This window comes from Cydia amplana, chromosome 1 (assembly GCF_948474715.1).
Source record: "Cydia amplana chromosome 1, ilCydAmpl1.1, whole genome shotgun sequence".
NCBI classification, from domain to species: domain Eukaryota; kingdom Metazoa; phylum Arthropoda; class Insecta; order Lepidoptera; family Tortricidae; genus Cydia; species Cydia amplana.
In genome coordinates, this window is record NC_086069.1 from 8,315,955 (window position 1) to 8,332,506 (window position 16,552).

At 36.3% G+C, this 16,552-nt stretch overlaps 4 protein-coding genes across 5 annotated transcripts in view; all 4 read right to left on the reverse strand.

The window, feature by feature from the left end:
• Window positions 1-16,552, reverse strand: part of LOC134647290 (ovalbumin-related protein X-like) — a 283,884-nt gene that overhangs the window by 233,928 nt on the left and 33,404 nt on the right. The window lies entirely within an intron of this gene.
• LOC134663192 (golgin subfamily A member 5) overlaps window positions 1-16,552 on the reverse strand; it is a 379,694-nt gene that overhangs the window by 167,445 nt on the left and 195,697 nt on the right. The gene's annotated exons all lie outside the window — the stretch shown is intronic.
• LOC134647334 (tRNA (adenine(58)-N(1))-methyltransferase catalytic subunit TRMT61A) overlaps window positions 1-16,552 on the reverse strand; it is an 81,886-nt gene that overhangs the window by 20,311 nt on the left and 45,023 nt on the right. The window lies entirely within an intron of this gene.
• LOC134662933 (uncharacterized) lies at window positions 5,125-8,523 on the reverse strand. Its single transcript, XM_063519241.1, has 3 exons — window positions 8,324-8,523; window positions 7,066-8,023; window positions 5,125-5,264 (listed from the first exon to the last, which is right to left on the reverse strand). The coding sequence occupies exons 1-2, from the start codon at window positions 8,469-8,471 to the stop codon at window positions 7,068-7,070; spliced, it is 1,104 nt and encodes a 367-aa protein (XP_063375311.1). The 5' UTR covers window positions 8,472-8,523; the 3' UTR covers window positions 5,125-5,264; window positions 7,066-7,067.

The window sequence follows — 16,552 nt, forward strand, 5'->3', positions numbered from 1 at the left end:
CAATATGTGAAAAAAGCTTTTGAATAAAACGATAATAAACCGAGTTCTCGTTCCTTTTCTTATTTTTTATAATATTCGAATAATTATTCGAATATTCGAATACGTCGTCAGAAAAAGTCGAATATTCGAATATCTGAAAGTTTCGAATATTTGCAAGCCCTACACCTATTAGAACTGGCTTCAGTTAAAATCTGTCGTGTAAAACTTCCGCTATCTTGATAATAAGAAAATAAAAAGACCAATCATGCCGTAGCAATAATTCCAAAGGCAAATTGACTCCTTTTAGTAAGCCTTCACGACGTATCGCTTTCCAAGGGAAGCAAAATGGGACAATCGGTTGTATTTATTTATTACAGCTTTTATAAGCAGTTAGCGGTTGGCAAAGAATTCTAAAGTGATTCCATTAGGATTGAGATTTATGGGATTTAGGAGCGCGTACTTTTTACTTGTTCCGTGACGACATTATGTACTTTGCTATTATGGTAATAGAGAAAAACCTTTATTGCAAGCCCTGTTTAAAATTACTTAAGCGTAAATTTATGACATAAGTTAAGTATTTGATATATACGTTACAAAGGTTACTCTGATAAATCGAAAGGGCCTCCATTTATCGGTTGTACGGACGGCCAGATCTCAAAGATCGCCGGACACTTTGGCATCATGTAAGTTTTAGAATTGACATAAATAGAAGCGCCGTGAATCAGGTCGTTATCCGAACGCAGCTTATTGTTGGGCACTGAGTGGACGGACGTGCGTGCCCGGGATGGTGGACATCATTGTCTTTGAATTATCTAAAAAAGCACTAAGGTTATTCAAAAAACTCTGCTGGCTGAACCCACTGCACCTTAAGCTTCTGCCACACTCCACACAGACATGTTACTCAGACGTCCTAAATTAAATGAACTGGCACAAATATATATAGGTACGTAATATTTCCTTAGGGTTTCACTATTGTGATATTTGTGGCTTTGTTTATTAAATACCCGCCTTGTAAAACAATTGATGAAACTGCATCTACCGATAGAATATTAACAATAAATCAGAATGGAACCTAACCCGTCCTATGTAACAAATAATATTCCTTACTAGCTTTAATTGCTTCAAAGACGAATGTATATTCCTTGTAACCCAATACAAAATTAAAACGCTCTACAAACAAACACAAACCGAGTGTGAACGAGTGACAGCTAACAAAACGCAACGAATGTCACACCGGCGAAATAAATCGAGTAAGGGAATAATGCATTTCCACTGCTTACTTCTCGGGCCTCCTATCTCTCTCCCGCATAGTTTTTAAATTTAAACCTTATTCGGGCGCTTTAAGGTTGGTTTTAAAAAGGGATATATGCTAAGGTGCTAGTTTCGGAGAGTATTGGGTAGATTTCGCTCGTCCCCGTTTTCGACTCGGTGTTCTAGGGCGCTGCATCTTGATACGGTTTCGTGGGAACACTTTGAACATTCGAGCTCTAATTTATTGCCTAGCCGTGGTACAGGCGACTGACGACTCTATCCGTGCAGAAATGAAAACGCCTAAATCTAGAGCGATGTGTATGTATGTCTCCCTTTGGAATGCGTACTGAATGTTTTTAGTATAAAGCTTCGCTGTTTTAGAGGACTTGTGTTTTCAATGTCTGATCGTGATGTTTCGTTGAAGTCAAAACTAAATGGCAATACCTATAAATAATGTATGCATGTGCCTATTGGTGGTTGGGGTTTTAAAGCGTTAAAATATGGTAGGTACTAAACTTTTTTATAACTTTGTTTTCAAGGAAATATTTAAGTAGAGGCTGCTAATATACAACGGATGAATGCGACCAAACAAAGATTTGCGAGTAACTGCGCAACACTGCCAAGTATCGTGTCATTTATTTCATTCACACGGCGCACATCAGTAAATCGGATTACTAAATCGTATAACCCTCGCTTACTAGCTTCGGTGGCATAAATAAATACGAACGTGCCAAATGCAGCACGACCTGCAGCGCACTAGTTAATTTAAACGACAGTTGCATCGTCAAAGTGCTTGCCAAAATCACATAGACTAACCTTCTTATGCCAAGGATATAAAAGCTGTTTTTGAACGTTGTCTTGAAGAGTGATAGGGCTAGATTTAAGTGTCACTTTACAAGTGTTTAACCGGTGATTTTAGATAGTGGTGGTACATCTGAAGTGTTTCATTAAAATAGATTAATTGCTCAATTTTGCAACATCGTTTTGACTTAAGACTTGTTTACTTGTCTTTTCATTATTATGATTTTTAAAGTGTCATTGTAAAAGGGGCGCAGTTTCGACATTCTATTTGACAGTTCATGACATCGCTGATATAGGATAAATGACGCCATGTCTAAGGGCCGGTACAGACGGACTGTAACCCGACTGCAACTTGTATGGGAACTGCACGCCAACGTTGCAGTTGGCGACGTATTCAAGACCGTTCGCCAGTGATTTCACAACTTTTCATAAAAGTTGTTCATATGTCAATAAAACAAGTTGAATTTGCTCTTTCATAAGTCATTTACACGTCAATCGGTTAAACCGGTAAACAGAACGAAAGTAGAAAAAAAGATGACACAGCAAAATCTAGATAAAAGTAAGTTTCTAGAATAATGCCTTATCTTAAAGGCATTATTACTTTATATCTATTGTAGAACGCTATCACATATTTTAAGACATATTTCCTCCATGCTCAAACACAAATTGATTCGTCCGGCTGGTACCGACAAGCAACGTTCGTATTTGCACTCGGGCATTGCTTGTAGCATGTAAGACATTCGCTGACCGGTTGATTCATGGTTCATTCAGCGTGTGCCATTCATGTCGAACATACTCCATCCTCGCCTGGGCTATAGTCGCTCTACATGTTAAGAAAATTGACAATATAAGCGTATACATAAAATACTAAGTCTTAGCAACACTAGCACGGTAAGTACGTGCGAGAACTACAAAATGTATTAAGTCCGCGACAAACGGTACCGTGCTAGATGGGCTTAAAACATTTATGTACGTCACATGACTGTAAACGGAGCAGATCACTAATGATTTATATACTTAGATTTAACCTGATATCCTGACGGTTGTAGAACTTGAAATACATAAACTGGTAGCACGTACGTAAGTACTTGGTTTGCGAAGATGTATGGCAAGTTCGCTTTAGAGATGTTAATTTATTTGAAATTGAAAAAAAAAACTACCGTGGAACTTGATTTAGACAAAAAAATCATTATCTCATATTACAATATTTATTTATTTATTTATTTTATTTACATGGAGAACCAACAGCTATAACTATGCTAATAACAACATCAATAGTGACACAGAGCCAATTGTATATCTATGTAGGGTATATACAATTTTAAGGGTTCAGCGGCTTTTTTCAGTACGTCACTGTCATGATCATGATGAGTCTACAAAATCACGACCACCAATGGTCTGGCTCTAGAAAATTCTATTTTTGTTGATGCTCCTTGAAGATAACGCTCAGTGGGCCCTATCACCGTGTAATCTGGCACGACGGAAAAATATAGTACTAAATAAAGCTTGTTATTCGACACTGTCAAACTAGGGAGGCAAGCGAGCAATATTGTCTTGCAATTTGGCTTAGTACCTTAAATTGACAATTACATCAATACATTGCTCTGTAAATAGAATTGCTCGATCAAACGAGCCCGCCGAAGGCGGGCGAAGTTCGATCGAAATTATACGAAGCGTCTCGTTCGAAGATGATAGATAACATGTAGTACTGTTAAGTATGCTTAAACTTCACAACGTTTAGAGATTTAAATTTGAAAAATATTCCCGCGCCCGACGCTGTCACGTCTCGCGCGCCCGTGCCGAACGCCATATATTTTAGAGTAACTATGCGATATCACAGTTTCGTGTAAGATGATTACAGGGATGGGTTTCACTTTTTACGATATTCATTTGAAATATAACTTCCTTTTTATGGGTGGGAAGTGATCATCTTCGAACGAGACGCTTCGTATAATTTCGATCGAACTTCGCCCGCCTTCGGCGGGCTCGTTTGATCGAGCAATTATACTACGCGTCTCGTTCTCGATGATAGATAACATGTAGATTTTTAGAGTCTGTGATAGAGCTATGTTTAAAAATATTTGTACTCTTTAAGTATAACATTTAAATTAAATGATACAAATATTTTATAACTTCGGCACAGTATTTATTAATTATCCATAATCAACAAAAAATAACAATTACAATATTTATATGACATGCATATAATTAGCACAGCCTTATTTATCTTTAGTTAGAACACTAATAGCGAACTTATTATTTGTTTCTATAAGAGGTCTGTTATAGAAACGTGCGAATGTTGTTGACCCCTCTGTCCAACCTGCAGTTCTTCTAATCGTATCAATGTCTATACCTCTCCTATAAGCAGTAGACACAGAGGCATGTTTAGCACTATATGCACTAAATTTTTCAGTATCAATGCCAGCCTTACCAAGTAAGGATTTGATCCAATGACCAATTGTCTGAGGACTGATTGGATTGTGAGGCTTCACCGATGACAGAAATAGTTTTTTATTTCCTCCTCTAATTGTTTCTGTTATTTTTAAATAATGAAGGATTATGGTGGCTACACAAACTTTTGGTCGTTCTCTGAAGAAAGGAATCATGAATAGGGGTTGATTTCTTCCAAGTTTTGATGTCTTTATCCTATCAGGAATTTTTATTTGTAGCCCTGATGAACTCATATTTATCTCATCTATATTAATCAAGGCAATTGTTTGTAACCTATGAGCTGTAACTAGAACTAATAGTGTTGTCGCAATCTCTGATATTATTTTTAGGTTTAGATTCTCTAAATTATCTTGGCTTTCAATATATTCTAAAACTAGCTCGATATTCCATGTTTCTGAGTATTTAGGTGCAGAAGGACGTCTTCTGAAAATGCCCTTAAAAAATCTGGATATAATGGCATCATTGGATATGTCTCTTTTTGCTATGAGAGAGATTGCTGATCTTGAAGAATTTAATGTACCATAACTTGCATTTTCATTGAATCTCATTGTCAAAAACTCTATAACATTACCACTGGTAGGATCAAATATGTCATATTTATTACTTGTAGCAAAATGTATCCATTTTTTGAGACATCCTTCATATTGCTTAAGAGTGGATTGTGCTATTGAGTCTATAATAAAATCAACCGACATCTCGGGAACTCCTTTTTTCAGGTACGCCTCCCTGATAATTTCCCTACCACTAGAGAAAGTTTGTGTGATAGAGGATGTATTCTGCTCCTGCAAGGAGAAAGTAGTAGGTCAGTTGAAGGTTCCAATATTATAGGAGATTCACATAAAAGTGATGTAAACATCGGGTACCACGCTTGCGTGGGCCAATTTGGTACAACTACTATCCCTGTTGCTTTATCATTAATTATTTTCCTCAATACTGGCAATATTACAGCAAAAGGGGGAAAGGCGTAGAAATGTTCTTTTTCCCATGAAATCGTAAAAGCATCTACTACTGAAGCTTCTGGATCAGGGTAACGGGAGCAAAATGTTTTGCACTTGGTATTAATTCTGGATGCGAACAGATCAATACTACAGGTACCAAATTTTTTAACAATTTGCTTAAAATATTTGCCCGCTAGCTCCCATTCGGTGTCTAAGTTCGTATCGCGAGAAGCAGTGTCTGCGTCGACGTTATCTTTTGACGCAATGTATGAAGCTACTATCCATATTTTTCTGCTTTCGCACCACTGCCATATTTTACGGGCTAATTCACTCAAGTGGGGAAATTTGACACCTCCGGCCTTATTAATGTAAGAAATAGCTGTAGTATTATCTATTCGCATTAGAAGTTACTGAGTTTAGAGGCAAAACACTTTAATCCGAAAAAGGCAGCTAGGAGCTCAAGATAATTTATGTGAAATTTTTTATCATCCTGGCTCCAGAATCCACGGGTAGTTATTGAATTGGATTCTGCGCCCCAGCCTGACCTAGATGCATCTGAGGAAATAATTATTTTGTATTTCTTTGTGCGTATGGGGTTAGAACCAGTCAATACATTTATGTGCCACCAAGTAAGATCTTCTTTGACATAATCAGTAATTTTCATATAGCCTTCAAAATCATCATTATTTACAGTTAACGCTAACCATTTAGCTCTCTCTAGTCTCTTACAATATATTTTACTATATTGAACTGCATGTGATGCTGCAACTAAAACTCCTAGCAGTTGCGCGAAAAGGCGGATCTTGTACTGATTTCCTACTTTAAAATGGCTTAAGAATTTTATAATTTGATTTTTCTTATCATCTGGTAAATCAACTGAGTATTTTTCTGAGTCTAAAAAGAAACCAAGGTATTTGCATCTTTTACTTGGATTTGTATGGCTTTTCTTATAATTTATAATAAATCCTAGTTTTTCTATAAATGTAATAATATTTTTTATATTATTTTTACAGGATTCATATGTATCACTAATGCACAGTAAATCATCTAAGTAAACTAAGGATAACCAGCCATTTAGGCGTATATTATTCATAACGGGTTTCATGATCTTGGTAAAAATATAAGGACTGGTGGATAACCCGAATGGGAGACATGTGAACTGATACAAAATACCATCAAATCTAAACCTTAAATATTTTCTGCTGTTTTTACACATTGGGACTAAAAAATAGGCATCTTTTAAGTCTAATGTTGCCATATACATATTTGGGGAAATTAAGTCTCTGGCTGCTCTAAGATCCTCCAATTTAAAATGAGAAGTTTCTATGAACTCATTTAATTTTTGCAAATTAATAATAAATCTATAAGATCCATCTGGTTTTTCAACTAGGAAGTAGGATGACACAAATTGTCCCTCGCAATCTGAACATATTTCAATAGCCCCTTTAGATAAAAGTGTCGAAATTTCTAGTTGTATCTTTTTAAATTCACCCGGAGGCCAGCTGAGAGTTGGCTCTCTGAATTGAAAAGGTTTGTTTTTGAAAGTTATACCGTAACCTCTGAAACAATTTATAATGAAGTCATCAGTTGTAATAGTTTTCCATATATCCACAAAATGTTGCAGGCGACCTGCAGTATAATTTACCTCTACTTCTTCGATGCTGGACGGTTTTGTTTTTGTGTCGTGGAGCGTCCTGCATTCTGTGAAGACTTCGTCTGGAATGGCTTCGGTTTGTATCTCACATTGGTGAATTGCCTCCGTGGATAATAGCCCACCTGTCTGGGTCTCGCAGGTGGGCCTCTCCAGTTTACCTGGTAGGGCTGATAGGAGTGATAGGGCTGTTGGTATGGTTGGTATGGCTTCTTAGCTGGTGGTCTTTCTGGTGCCTTAAGTGAAGCTGAAGCCTTCTTTATATTTTTGGCATCCTTAACTTGCTCGTTTAGTTTGAGACCATAAAGCCATTCGTCAGAATCTGTCGCTTCTAGGGTAGATCTAATGTCCTTATCAAGATTTGGTGTAATGAAAGACTTTCTTGCAACTGAGTGTTGATGAAATATATCTGTCATAATTTTTCCAGTGTCCCACAGATATTTCATGAGTTGCATGTGGTCAACTCCCTCTTCGGGGTTTTCCATTAACATTGATATAGCTGACCCGATTGAAATCAGGCCCGTACCCACACAATTTTGGGTGTCGGCAAAGTGCTGATCTCTCTTTTTAGCAATTTCTGTTAAGTGGCTCACTATCTCCATATTTATTTTGGGTGCTTCGGTGCGAAGAGGTCCTTCTCTAGAATATTTTTTGATAAGACCCTTTCGAGTCTCCTCTGTTAGACCCTTTGTGATCCAATTAGTCCACTGTTTCTGGATAGTCTCATCAATATTTGTGGTTGCATTAGAGCAAGGTAATTCCTCTCCCATCATTTCTAGGAACTCCTGGTTCCAGTCTTGTGGAGCTTCAGTTGATTCTTGAATATTATCCTCGGGTGTAATAATATCAACGTCGGAGGAAGGGGAGAGTTGCAAGTTGCAATTATTTGTAGATTTGTCAGAGTCTTTATTAGATATCTCTGGTATATTTTCTTTATTAGCCTCCACAACATCTGTAAATGAAAATATATGTATAACACATATATATAACGTCTTACACTTGTAGTGACGCAATTCTTTTAAAAGTGAGTACTTTTTGTACAAAATGAACAGGTTCTTGTTGAACTTCGTCCGATTATAGCAATAATTGCCGTATTTTAAAGAAAATCTGCTTGTATTTCGAATGGAAAAAATAACAAGCTCATGTTCGTATAGAACTGAACAAGCTCGTGTGGAGCTGCTCAATATATGATGTTCGCATAGAACGTTCATATTATTAACTTTGACATACCAAACACCTTCATATTCCTTACCTGGAGTATTGTTTTCCTTTTTTTGGCTTTGAATAAACTCCGTCATACATTTTGTTAGGTTATCAATTTGTTCCTGCATTAACTTGAGTTTTTTACAAGTTTTCCGATCTTCCCGGTCTCTAGACCTCGAACGTGATCTCTTTGGCATTGTTGAAAACAATAAACGATAATAAATAATTAATTTAGTTTCTAGAACGTCAGAAGCTGTTTGCACAACAAAACAATATGGCGTTCGGCACGGGCGCGCGAGACGTGACAGCGTCGGGCGCGGGAATATTTTTCAAATTTAAATCTCTAAACGTTGTGAAGTTTAAGCATACTTAACAGTACTACATGTTATCTATCATCGAGAACGAGACGCGTAGTATAATTAGTTGGTCTTTGTTACCTATCGACTATTAAAAAGACTTGTTGAATAAAGAATCATTTAAATCTTGAATCTGAATTCTGGTTACCGAATAGATATTGCAATAAGTAGGTATATTGGAAATGGTACTAGTAACGTCTAAGTTCAATTCAATGCGTATGGATTTAGTTTGATTTGCCAATTCAAACTCTAGCCAGAAATCGTAAGTAGGTGCTTGACAATTCTACGATAGCTAGTACGTGAGGGTCTATCACATTTTGAATAATCTAAAATTAATGCATTTGGCCTAGTTATACTTATAATTTAACTAGTAAAACCAAAAACTTACTTGATTACCGCAAAATGATTACATATGCAAATAAGTCCGTGGAAGGAGTAGCGTGGTTAGTAGTATGTAGGTAGTAGTAGACTGAAGTACTTAGATAGGGCTTTGGGACATAATTCAAAAAGGTAACCAATCATAAATACCTACACGCGATTGCGTAATTAAAACTAGAATTTATATTTAAAACCGAACGATATATCATGCTTGGTGTGTAAATGTCCACATTATGGAAATTGCGTAGCTCCAGACTCAATCAGTTCTATGGGATGATAAATGCTGTTAAGATTCACTGCTTGTTTAATTTCTAACTAAGGACAATAAACTGTAACTACATCGAATGTTAAAAGCTATGTCTTTAGAAAGCCTTTAAGCTCAAAGGCCATTTATCAGGGACCTTTAAAGTACAGTTTAACTAGTTGGAAATTTCTATTACAAGCTGGAAGGCTGTATTAAGGTATCTGATTGAGAAGAGTAGATTCAATATATCTTTCCGGGCGTTAATAGCGTGGAAGTATCGACTCCCCTATTATTTTGTCAAGGTGCGAATTTATAGATGGCAGTTGTAACGGTAAATTGTGTTGCTAAAGGAATGGGCCGTGCCTGGTGTTATATAGGGCGTTTGTTCATACGACAGTGTTGGACCGTCGATACTATCGGATCACAAGCTTTGGATAAGCAAAGGGTGGTCATATATTACATGGCCGTCACAATACATTAGAATTGACACCACCTGATAAAGAAAACCTCACAGCCACACTTGCGCTACACTTCACTTCCAAAGGAGATCATTGTCGGTGACGTTTTTAAACAAATACTCTCGCAATAAACTCTTCAAGTAATCTAACACAAGGAATAGCTGGTAAATCAAAGGTTATGTAGAACCGTTTTAGAATTTTGATGTCGAGTATTAACATTTTCAGTAAGAGCAAATTGAAAAAGTTTGGTTTATAGACAACGTGTTTTAAAAACTGTTGTACGGATGCGCCCACTGAATATAATAACGGAAATCTAGTACATATACACGATTGTCAAAATAGATAAACGTTTGTGTAAGTGGGGTGGCTCCACTGTTGTTGATCCATGACATGATCCATGATACTTTCGTCAACCACTGTACCGACCCCTAGAACGCCCAGTAAAGCGGATACATACTCCGAATGTTAATCAAACATTGAGCACCGCACCGACCACAGGCCATAAGTCCTCACATTGCCACAAGCCTAACGAGCGATTTCACGGCACACGCGCATCCTTTCGCCACGGCTGTCGGCCCTCGATCACGCCGCCATCTTAGCCCATGCGACAGATTTGTTGCGTCACACGACAAACAATATGGCGGATTGTGTTACACTGCCCTAAATCTCTTTGTTCTTCGATTTGTATGAGCTTGTATGTAGTGTTTGTAAATATAACAGAATTGGCTGCATCTTCGGATGGATATGATGGTTTTTGACACGAGAGTGGAATTACGAATCTACTCAACTTCTAATTTCGACAAAGATAAGAAAAAATAGTCCGTTAAAACATATTACATACTTTATTTGGTAAAAACCTTATCTCTAAATACATCTAATCCTGTTTATTGATGGTCAATATTATGTAGCAAACGTATACAACGAAACCCACAAGTATGTACCCTTCAAGGAAATAGTTATTAAATTCTGTAAAATCGTTAGGTACAATCATTCCACATTTAATTGATTATCAATCCCTTACGGGTATTTCGATTTCATACTTCTAGACAATACGTGATGATTAAATTTCGTTAATAGTCACATTAACCTCTTTAACTATGAAATACATTCATGAAGAGGTAATTTAGCTTAATTTATAGTTGCTATAGCGTAATGACGTGTTAATAGTCGCATTGAAGGGAGTATTTGGGTTAGGGCATGTTGGGAGGGATTTATGTGCGACGCTGGTAGTTGCGTTGTGTAACGCGTTCAAAGGGAACATCCCGCTGTTTATGGCGTTAATATAATGATATTAACGCCGCCGCCGTTATCAATGCTGGTGCTGGCCTATGTTTATTATTTATCTCGAGAAGGATGTGATTTATTTTATGGATAAATTCGATTGCAATGGACATATAAAATATATTTCAATCTTTGGTCTAAGCACTTTTTCTACTCTCGTTATTCGGCGACATCGGTTCTACAAACGATACCACAATGCTTAGAGCAGTATAGGTACCACAATGCTCAATTCAATGGTAGAGCAGTGGGCTGGTATCCCAGAAGCGCGAGTTTCGTGTCTCGCCCGAGATAGTGACTTTATCCACTTTTCCTTTACTTCTAAGCATTGTTCATTTTACTCTTTTTTAATTCTAATATACATATTGCCTAGACATTAGAAACTAAATATACAGGAAACTTTTTTAATGGATCACAAAATTATATCTAAAAAAAAGCTCATAACTGTATTCAATACCCAGCTCCAGACATGTACAGACTACAATCAAATACAATCGGTCCGCGCGACACGGCTCACGGCTCACCTTACACCGGGCACACTTACAAGACGGCGCGGTGTTTGGACACGGGACGCCAGCGACAATGCGCGCGATAACATCGACGCACGCGCCGCTCCGGATTACAGTTAATGGCCACTGAATTAATTATAGGAAAATTATGGGAGCAACCTTGGTCGAGTGCTGTTGTACTAATATGCAGTTAAAACTGAAATGAGCGTTCACTATGACGGTATGTTGGCCAACGGCATTGGTATTCTCTTGTCTTCCAGTTTTTTAAAAGCAGGAACTACTTTGTTTATACATATCTCGTTTTGTTTAGTATAAAAATGGGAAGACGTTTTTCTATATGGAGTAAAGCTAGAAGCGCTCCTGATTAAAGCGAAGACCTGGTTTGGTAAAGGGTTCGACTCATTGAAATGAAATGAAATGAAATCGTTTATTCACAATGAACATATGGTATTATAAGATCTTAAATTACAAGCATTGCGTCCCATGATATATTCAGTCTAGGTAGACGTGTGAAAACAGTTGTCAGTGATTAGGTATCACTCTGTCATTTAAAGTTCATTAATCATTATATTAGGTATATTTACAAGATTAATTATAATTTAGCATCAACTAACAATATTTAAAACATGAAAATACTGAAATGAAAATTAAGTACAATCAAAAAATACAATAAATAGGATAAATTATAAAAGATCTTCAGATGTCAATTAACATTTTAAAACGTATGAAATAAAAATTCGTTTATACTGTAAAAACAATTGTCAATTAATAAATTATACTATGTCTTTTTGATTGTCTGGGACGATGGAGGTACGTCTAAAATTTGAGATCATTTAAAAATGTGTTTCCAAAAACAAAGTGTTCTGTTTATTGTTTGGTAACTCAAAATTATTCCCGAGTCTGATTATTACTTCGTAGCTTATATTTGTTTTGGAAAAAAGTATGCGGGTGCGCCCAAATCAACACACGGTTCGAATCGAATACCAAGAGTAGATTTATATCGAAAATATTGGTGTCCTGAGTGGGCTAATTTTGCGACACTACAAAACAGTGGTCTATTAATTTACTGGCAAAATAAAAATCATTTGATATAAAGCTAAACAACACACCTGTCGCAATGCACAAGTAAAGATATTGTCACTCAAAATAGTTGGAAGTATCTGAACAGGTATCATGTCAAAGCTTCAGAAACCGCCATGACTAGCCATTGTCAGTTGAACGTGACACTAGATGAGATAGAATCCATTCAATCGTTATCTGACGATGAATCTGACCGATTCTATTGATTCTTGTGGGTTCCTACAAAATTGGAGGGGTCAATGGTTTTGTACTTGACAGTCTGACAGTAGTAACTAGGGAGTGATAAATAAAAAATATTCCACTTGTATTACAAGTTACAAGTTTTTGAGAAACGGGCCCAGACATGATACTTCTTAAACATGAGACTTTTTAACTACTTATACTCTTATACTAAAAAACAATGAAAACGGTCATTTTGTTCCTATAGGTCTCTTGACTACGCCGATTTTATGACTTCTGTATAATGTGACGAGATATATCGTTATCCTCAACATACTTATAGGTACACTTTGAATAATAAAATATTACAAATAATATTTCTATTATAAAACAATGCCTAATTGTCGCCATGGCAATAGTTATTATATCATTGTAACATGTAGAATAGAGTCCCTGTGACATTGTTATGCTTGTATTGTTGATTAATTCGTTATTTAAGGTATGTACCTACAAACTGACGGCTATTGTACACTTGCTGAAAGTCTATAAACTTGTTACGAGTCAGTACCACTATATTTGGAACTACTGACAGAAATACAAGCACGCGATGAAAGCATACTTGTGAGCATAGACCTACGAAATGAATGGACACATATTTTGGACCTCATATTGTGCAGGTGTGTAAATAAAAGCAGTTTATTTTTTATAGCAACAAATGAAATATTGATTATATTATATCAGCGCAGGTATACACAAGAATCCAAATGGGGCAGTGAGGGAAAATTAGAAACCATAAGATATAAATAAAGTTCCACCACCATGAGGCAAAAAAGGAGAGATAAAAAAAGGAACTCATAGATGTTCAAAAGTAACTTAGGAATCGAAACCGGTAAAATTTGAAAACAAAACGGAAGGCGTTTTTTCCGGAAATGTACAAGCCTTACCCCGTTGTTCATTCGGTTATCATAAGAGGCAGGACTGTAAATGTCTTGTTTTGTTTTAAAGGAATAGTAACTGTACTTAAATTACTACGTAGCCGAAATCGAAGTCCATACATGTCATAGTTCCTTAGTCTATAAGTCATTTCGGTAAGTAATGTGGGAATGCGCACACGGCTTTGTCCCGCGCAGCTGCGTCGGCGCGCGATATAAATCATATTCATAACTATAATGGACGATCTAAATTAGGATAGATGCTTGTTTAGATTGTAATTAGGGAGTGTTGGACGAATTTCCGACACGTGATGCCAGGTACTCGAATAGCTTTCATGAATTGTGAAATATATCAACCTTTTTTTGACGCAAATATGCATGTAAATATTTAAGTTACCATGGCGATATATATGCAGGGTTTAAGTAGATCATGTGCAGAATAGCTAGTGTGAATGGGTCATAATTTTATCTTTTGCCCGAACTTTTTTTAGTCCTGTGTAGTTATAATGAATCCTTTTCTATCATGGTGACGCACAAGTGACACCTGTAGAGATCCAAACATCTATCTGTTCCTATACAACGATGTCCTGTCCGTTTACAATCGGGCCTAGCCTAGACTTTACATGCCGCCATCAATTAATGACCATAACTAAAACTTTAAGATAAATAACCCTTTGACTACAGTATATTTAAACTGTAATGTTTTACGTGTAGGTTAAAATCTGTTCTCATGCTTCATATCAATGCCGTTAAGATCCGTCAAGCAACCTGCCGACAAGCGTCCTGTATAAGGACATAGTAGCGTAACCTCGCGCATGAAATATGACACCCAACAATCTATGCAGGTCAATAATATTTAAATGAAACCCATTCCCTCTTTTAGAGTTGCAGTAGCATATGCGACCGGATTTGGCACACACCGGTCACATACACTACGCGGTACAACCGCCTTTCCCGTACCGCTGACAGCACTATTAGCTACTCGTTATGATTTGCAGCAGAACTGAACTTAGACTCGCAAATGGCCCGATGAAGCCTTATTCGGTTAGTTAATGTCTTGATAGAGGTTGCCTTTGTAATGAGACTGTTTAGTATGCGAGTGCGTTATGCATTTTAGTGCGTGTTTAAGTTCAATAGGTTTATTGTAGTCAATCTTGCTTAAAGAAGTAACTAATAGGAGCTACTTCTTGGTACCTTATAATGCTTCTTCTGTTAGATATAGGGCTTGCAAATATTCGAAACTTTCAGATATTCGAATATTCGACTTTTTCTGACGACGTATTCGAATATTCGAATAATTATTCGAATATTATAAAAAATAAGAAAAGGAACGAGAAATCGGTTTATTATCGTTTTATTCAAAAGCTTTTTTCACATATTGCTAAAACTAAGGATATTTGGCAGAAATCCATTTAATTGACTAGATTTTATCATCCTACTATTTATAAGATGCCCACATTTATAAAAACAAGTAAAACGCCAAAATTAGACGTATTTAATATTTCTTGATAAAACTTATTATAAATGCGTCGTTGCGTGAAATAATATAACTTTAACCATCCAAACACCTAGGTATGTAAGATATTTTTTTAGTAGGTAATTATTTTCCGATTTAAATTAACTTGTCCTTTAATTTCATTGTATTTTGAATCTTTATTGACTTTATTTGTTTTGGCAAGTTATTATTCCTAATGGCCGGCTAATTATAATAATATTGGAATATTTAAGGGGAAAAGTTAGTTGAGTGAGTACTGGGTGGATTATTCGTCAGCTAAAGGTGCATGGTTAGATTACCAAGTTGGGCAGGTTTGGTATGATTAAATTTGAGAATTGCGATAAGTGGCAAGGTTTAGACTTCAAAAATTCGCTTAATGTACGCTTGTACTGAATATACAGACTGACCCTTTAACTTAAAACTTACGCACCGTAAAAATAACATACTTTTTGATTTCGTTTTCTTTTAAATTGAGTTAGGTTTCACTGTATTCACGAAGTCTAACGAGAGGAATACAGTAAAAATATTATTTCCTTCGTATTTGGGTACCTACCGTTCCTCATTCACTGTAAATACCCGTAAAACACACAGAAACTGTAACTACAGCGGATGACATAGATTTTTTTATAGTAATAAAAAATATTCGAATATTCGAAACCTGAGCGGCCGAATATTCGAATATCAAAACAGGTCGAATATTCGACAAATTCGAATATTCGAATATTCGAATTGCAAGCCCTAGTTAGATATCTTCGCAGTTGGGCAAAAAGGGGTGGCAGGTTTGGCATTGTCATTAGATTTATCACATGTGTACACTTCACCTAACCAAAATTGGTGACGTCGCTGGCACTTTGTATAATCAGACCGACTTTTTTTGGAAGCGTTATCCTATATACGATTGAAAAGGTCATATTTATATTATATTTATTTGTATCTTTAGATGAGTTCTAGACAACCGGCTTTAAAGTATTGGGTAACATTTTTGGGCAAGTTTTAAAGCTGTATTATCTAATAAAATTACTGTCTTAAATAGGTTTTTTGCAAAGTTGTTATGTCGATCTCGCCTTCTATTTTGACACATTTATGAACATAGTGAGAAAACTTATGACAAGTGTGACTAAGTATCAATTATTTCCTTAATCGGACAGCTATTTACCGTCAGTAAATTGTAAACAGTCAATAATATAATGATTTACTATTATGGGCAACAGTTGTTGGGAATTAATCAAGTAGCCAACCTCGGGAAACCTGGGCGTTGTTTAAAATTTTTGAGTACCATATAGGAACACAAAGTAATGATTCAGTTAAGAGAATAATGAAAGGGTTCAAATTTCGATATGTTATGCTGTATTTAAATAACTCGTACATTTTAAACTCTCATTATTTAAA

Bases quoted from the DNA above. Each gene is read 5' to 3' on its own strand.
- LOC134662933 (XM_063519241.1), bottom strand. From the start codon at position 8,471: ATGCCAAAGAGATCACGTTCGAGGTCTAGAGACCGGGAAGATCGGAAA. The intron at 8,024-8,323 runs GTAAGGAATATG...TTTCATTTACAG, and splicing joins AAAGGAAAACAATACTCCAG to ATGTTGTGGAGGCTAATAAA.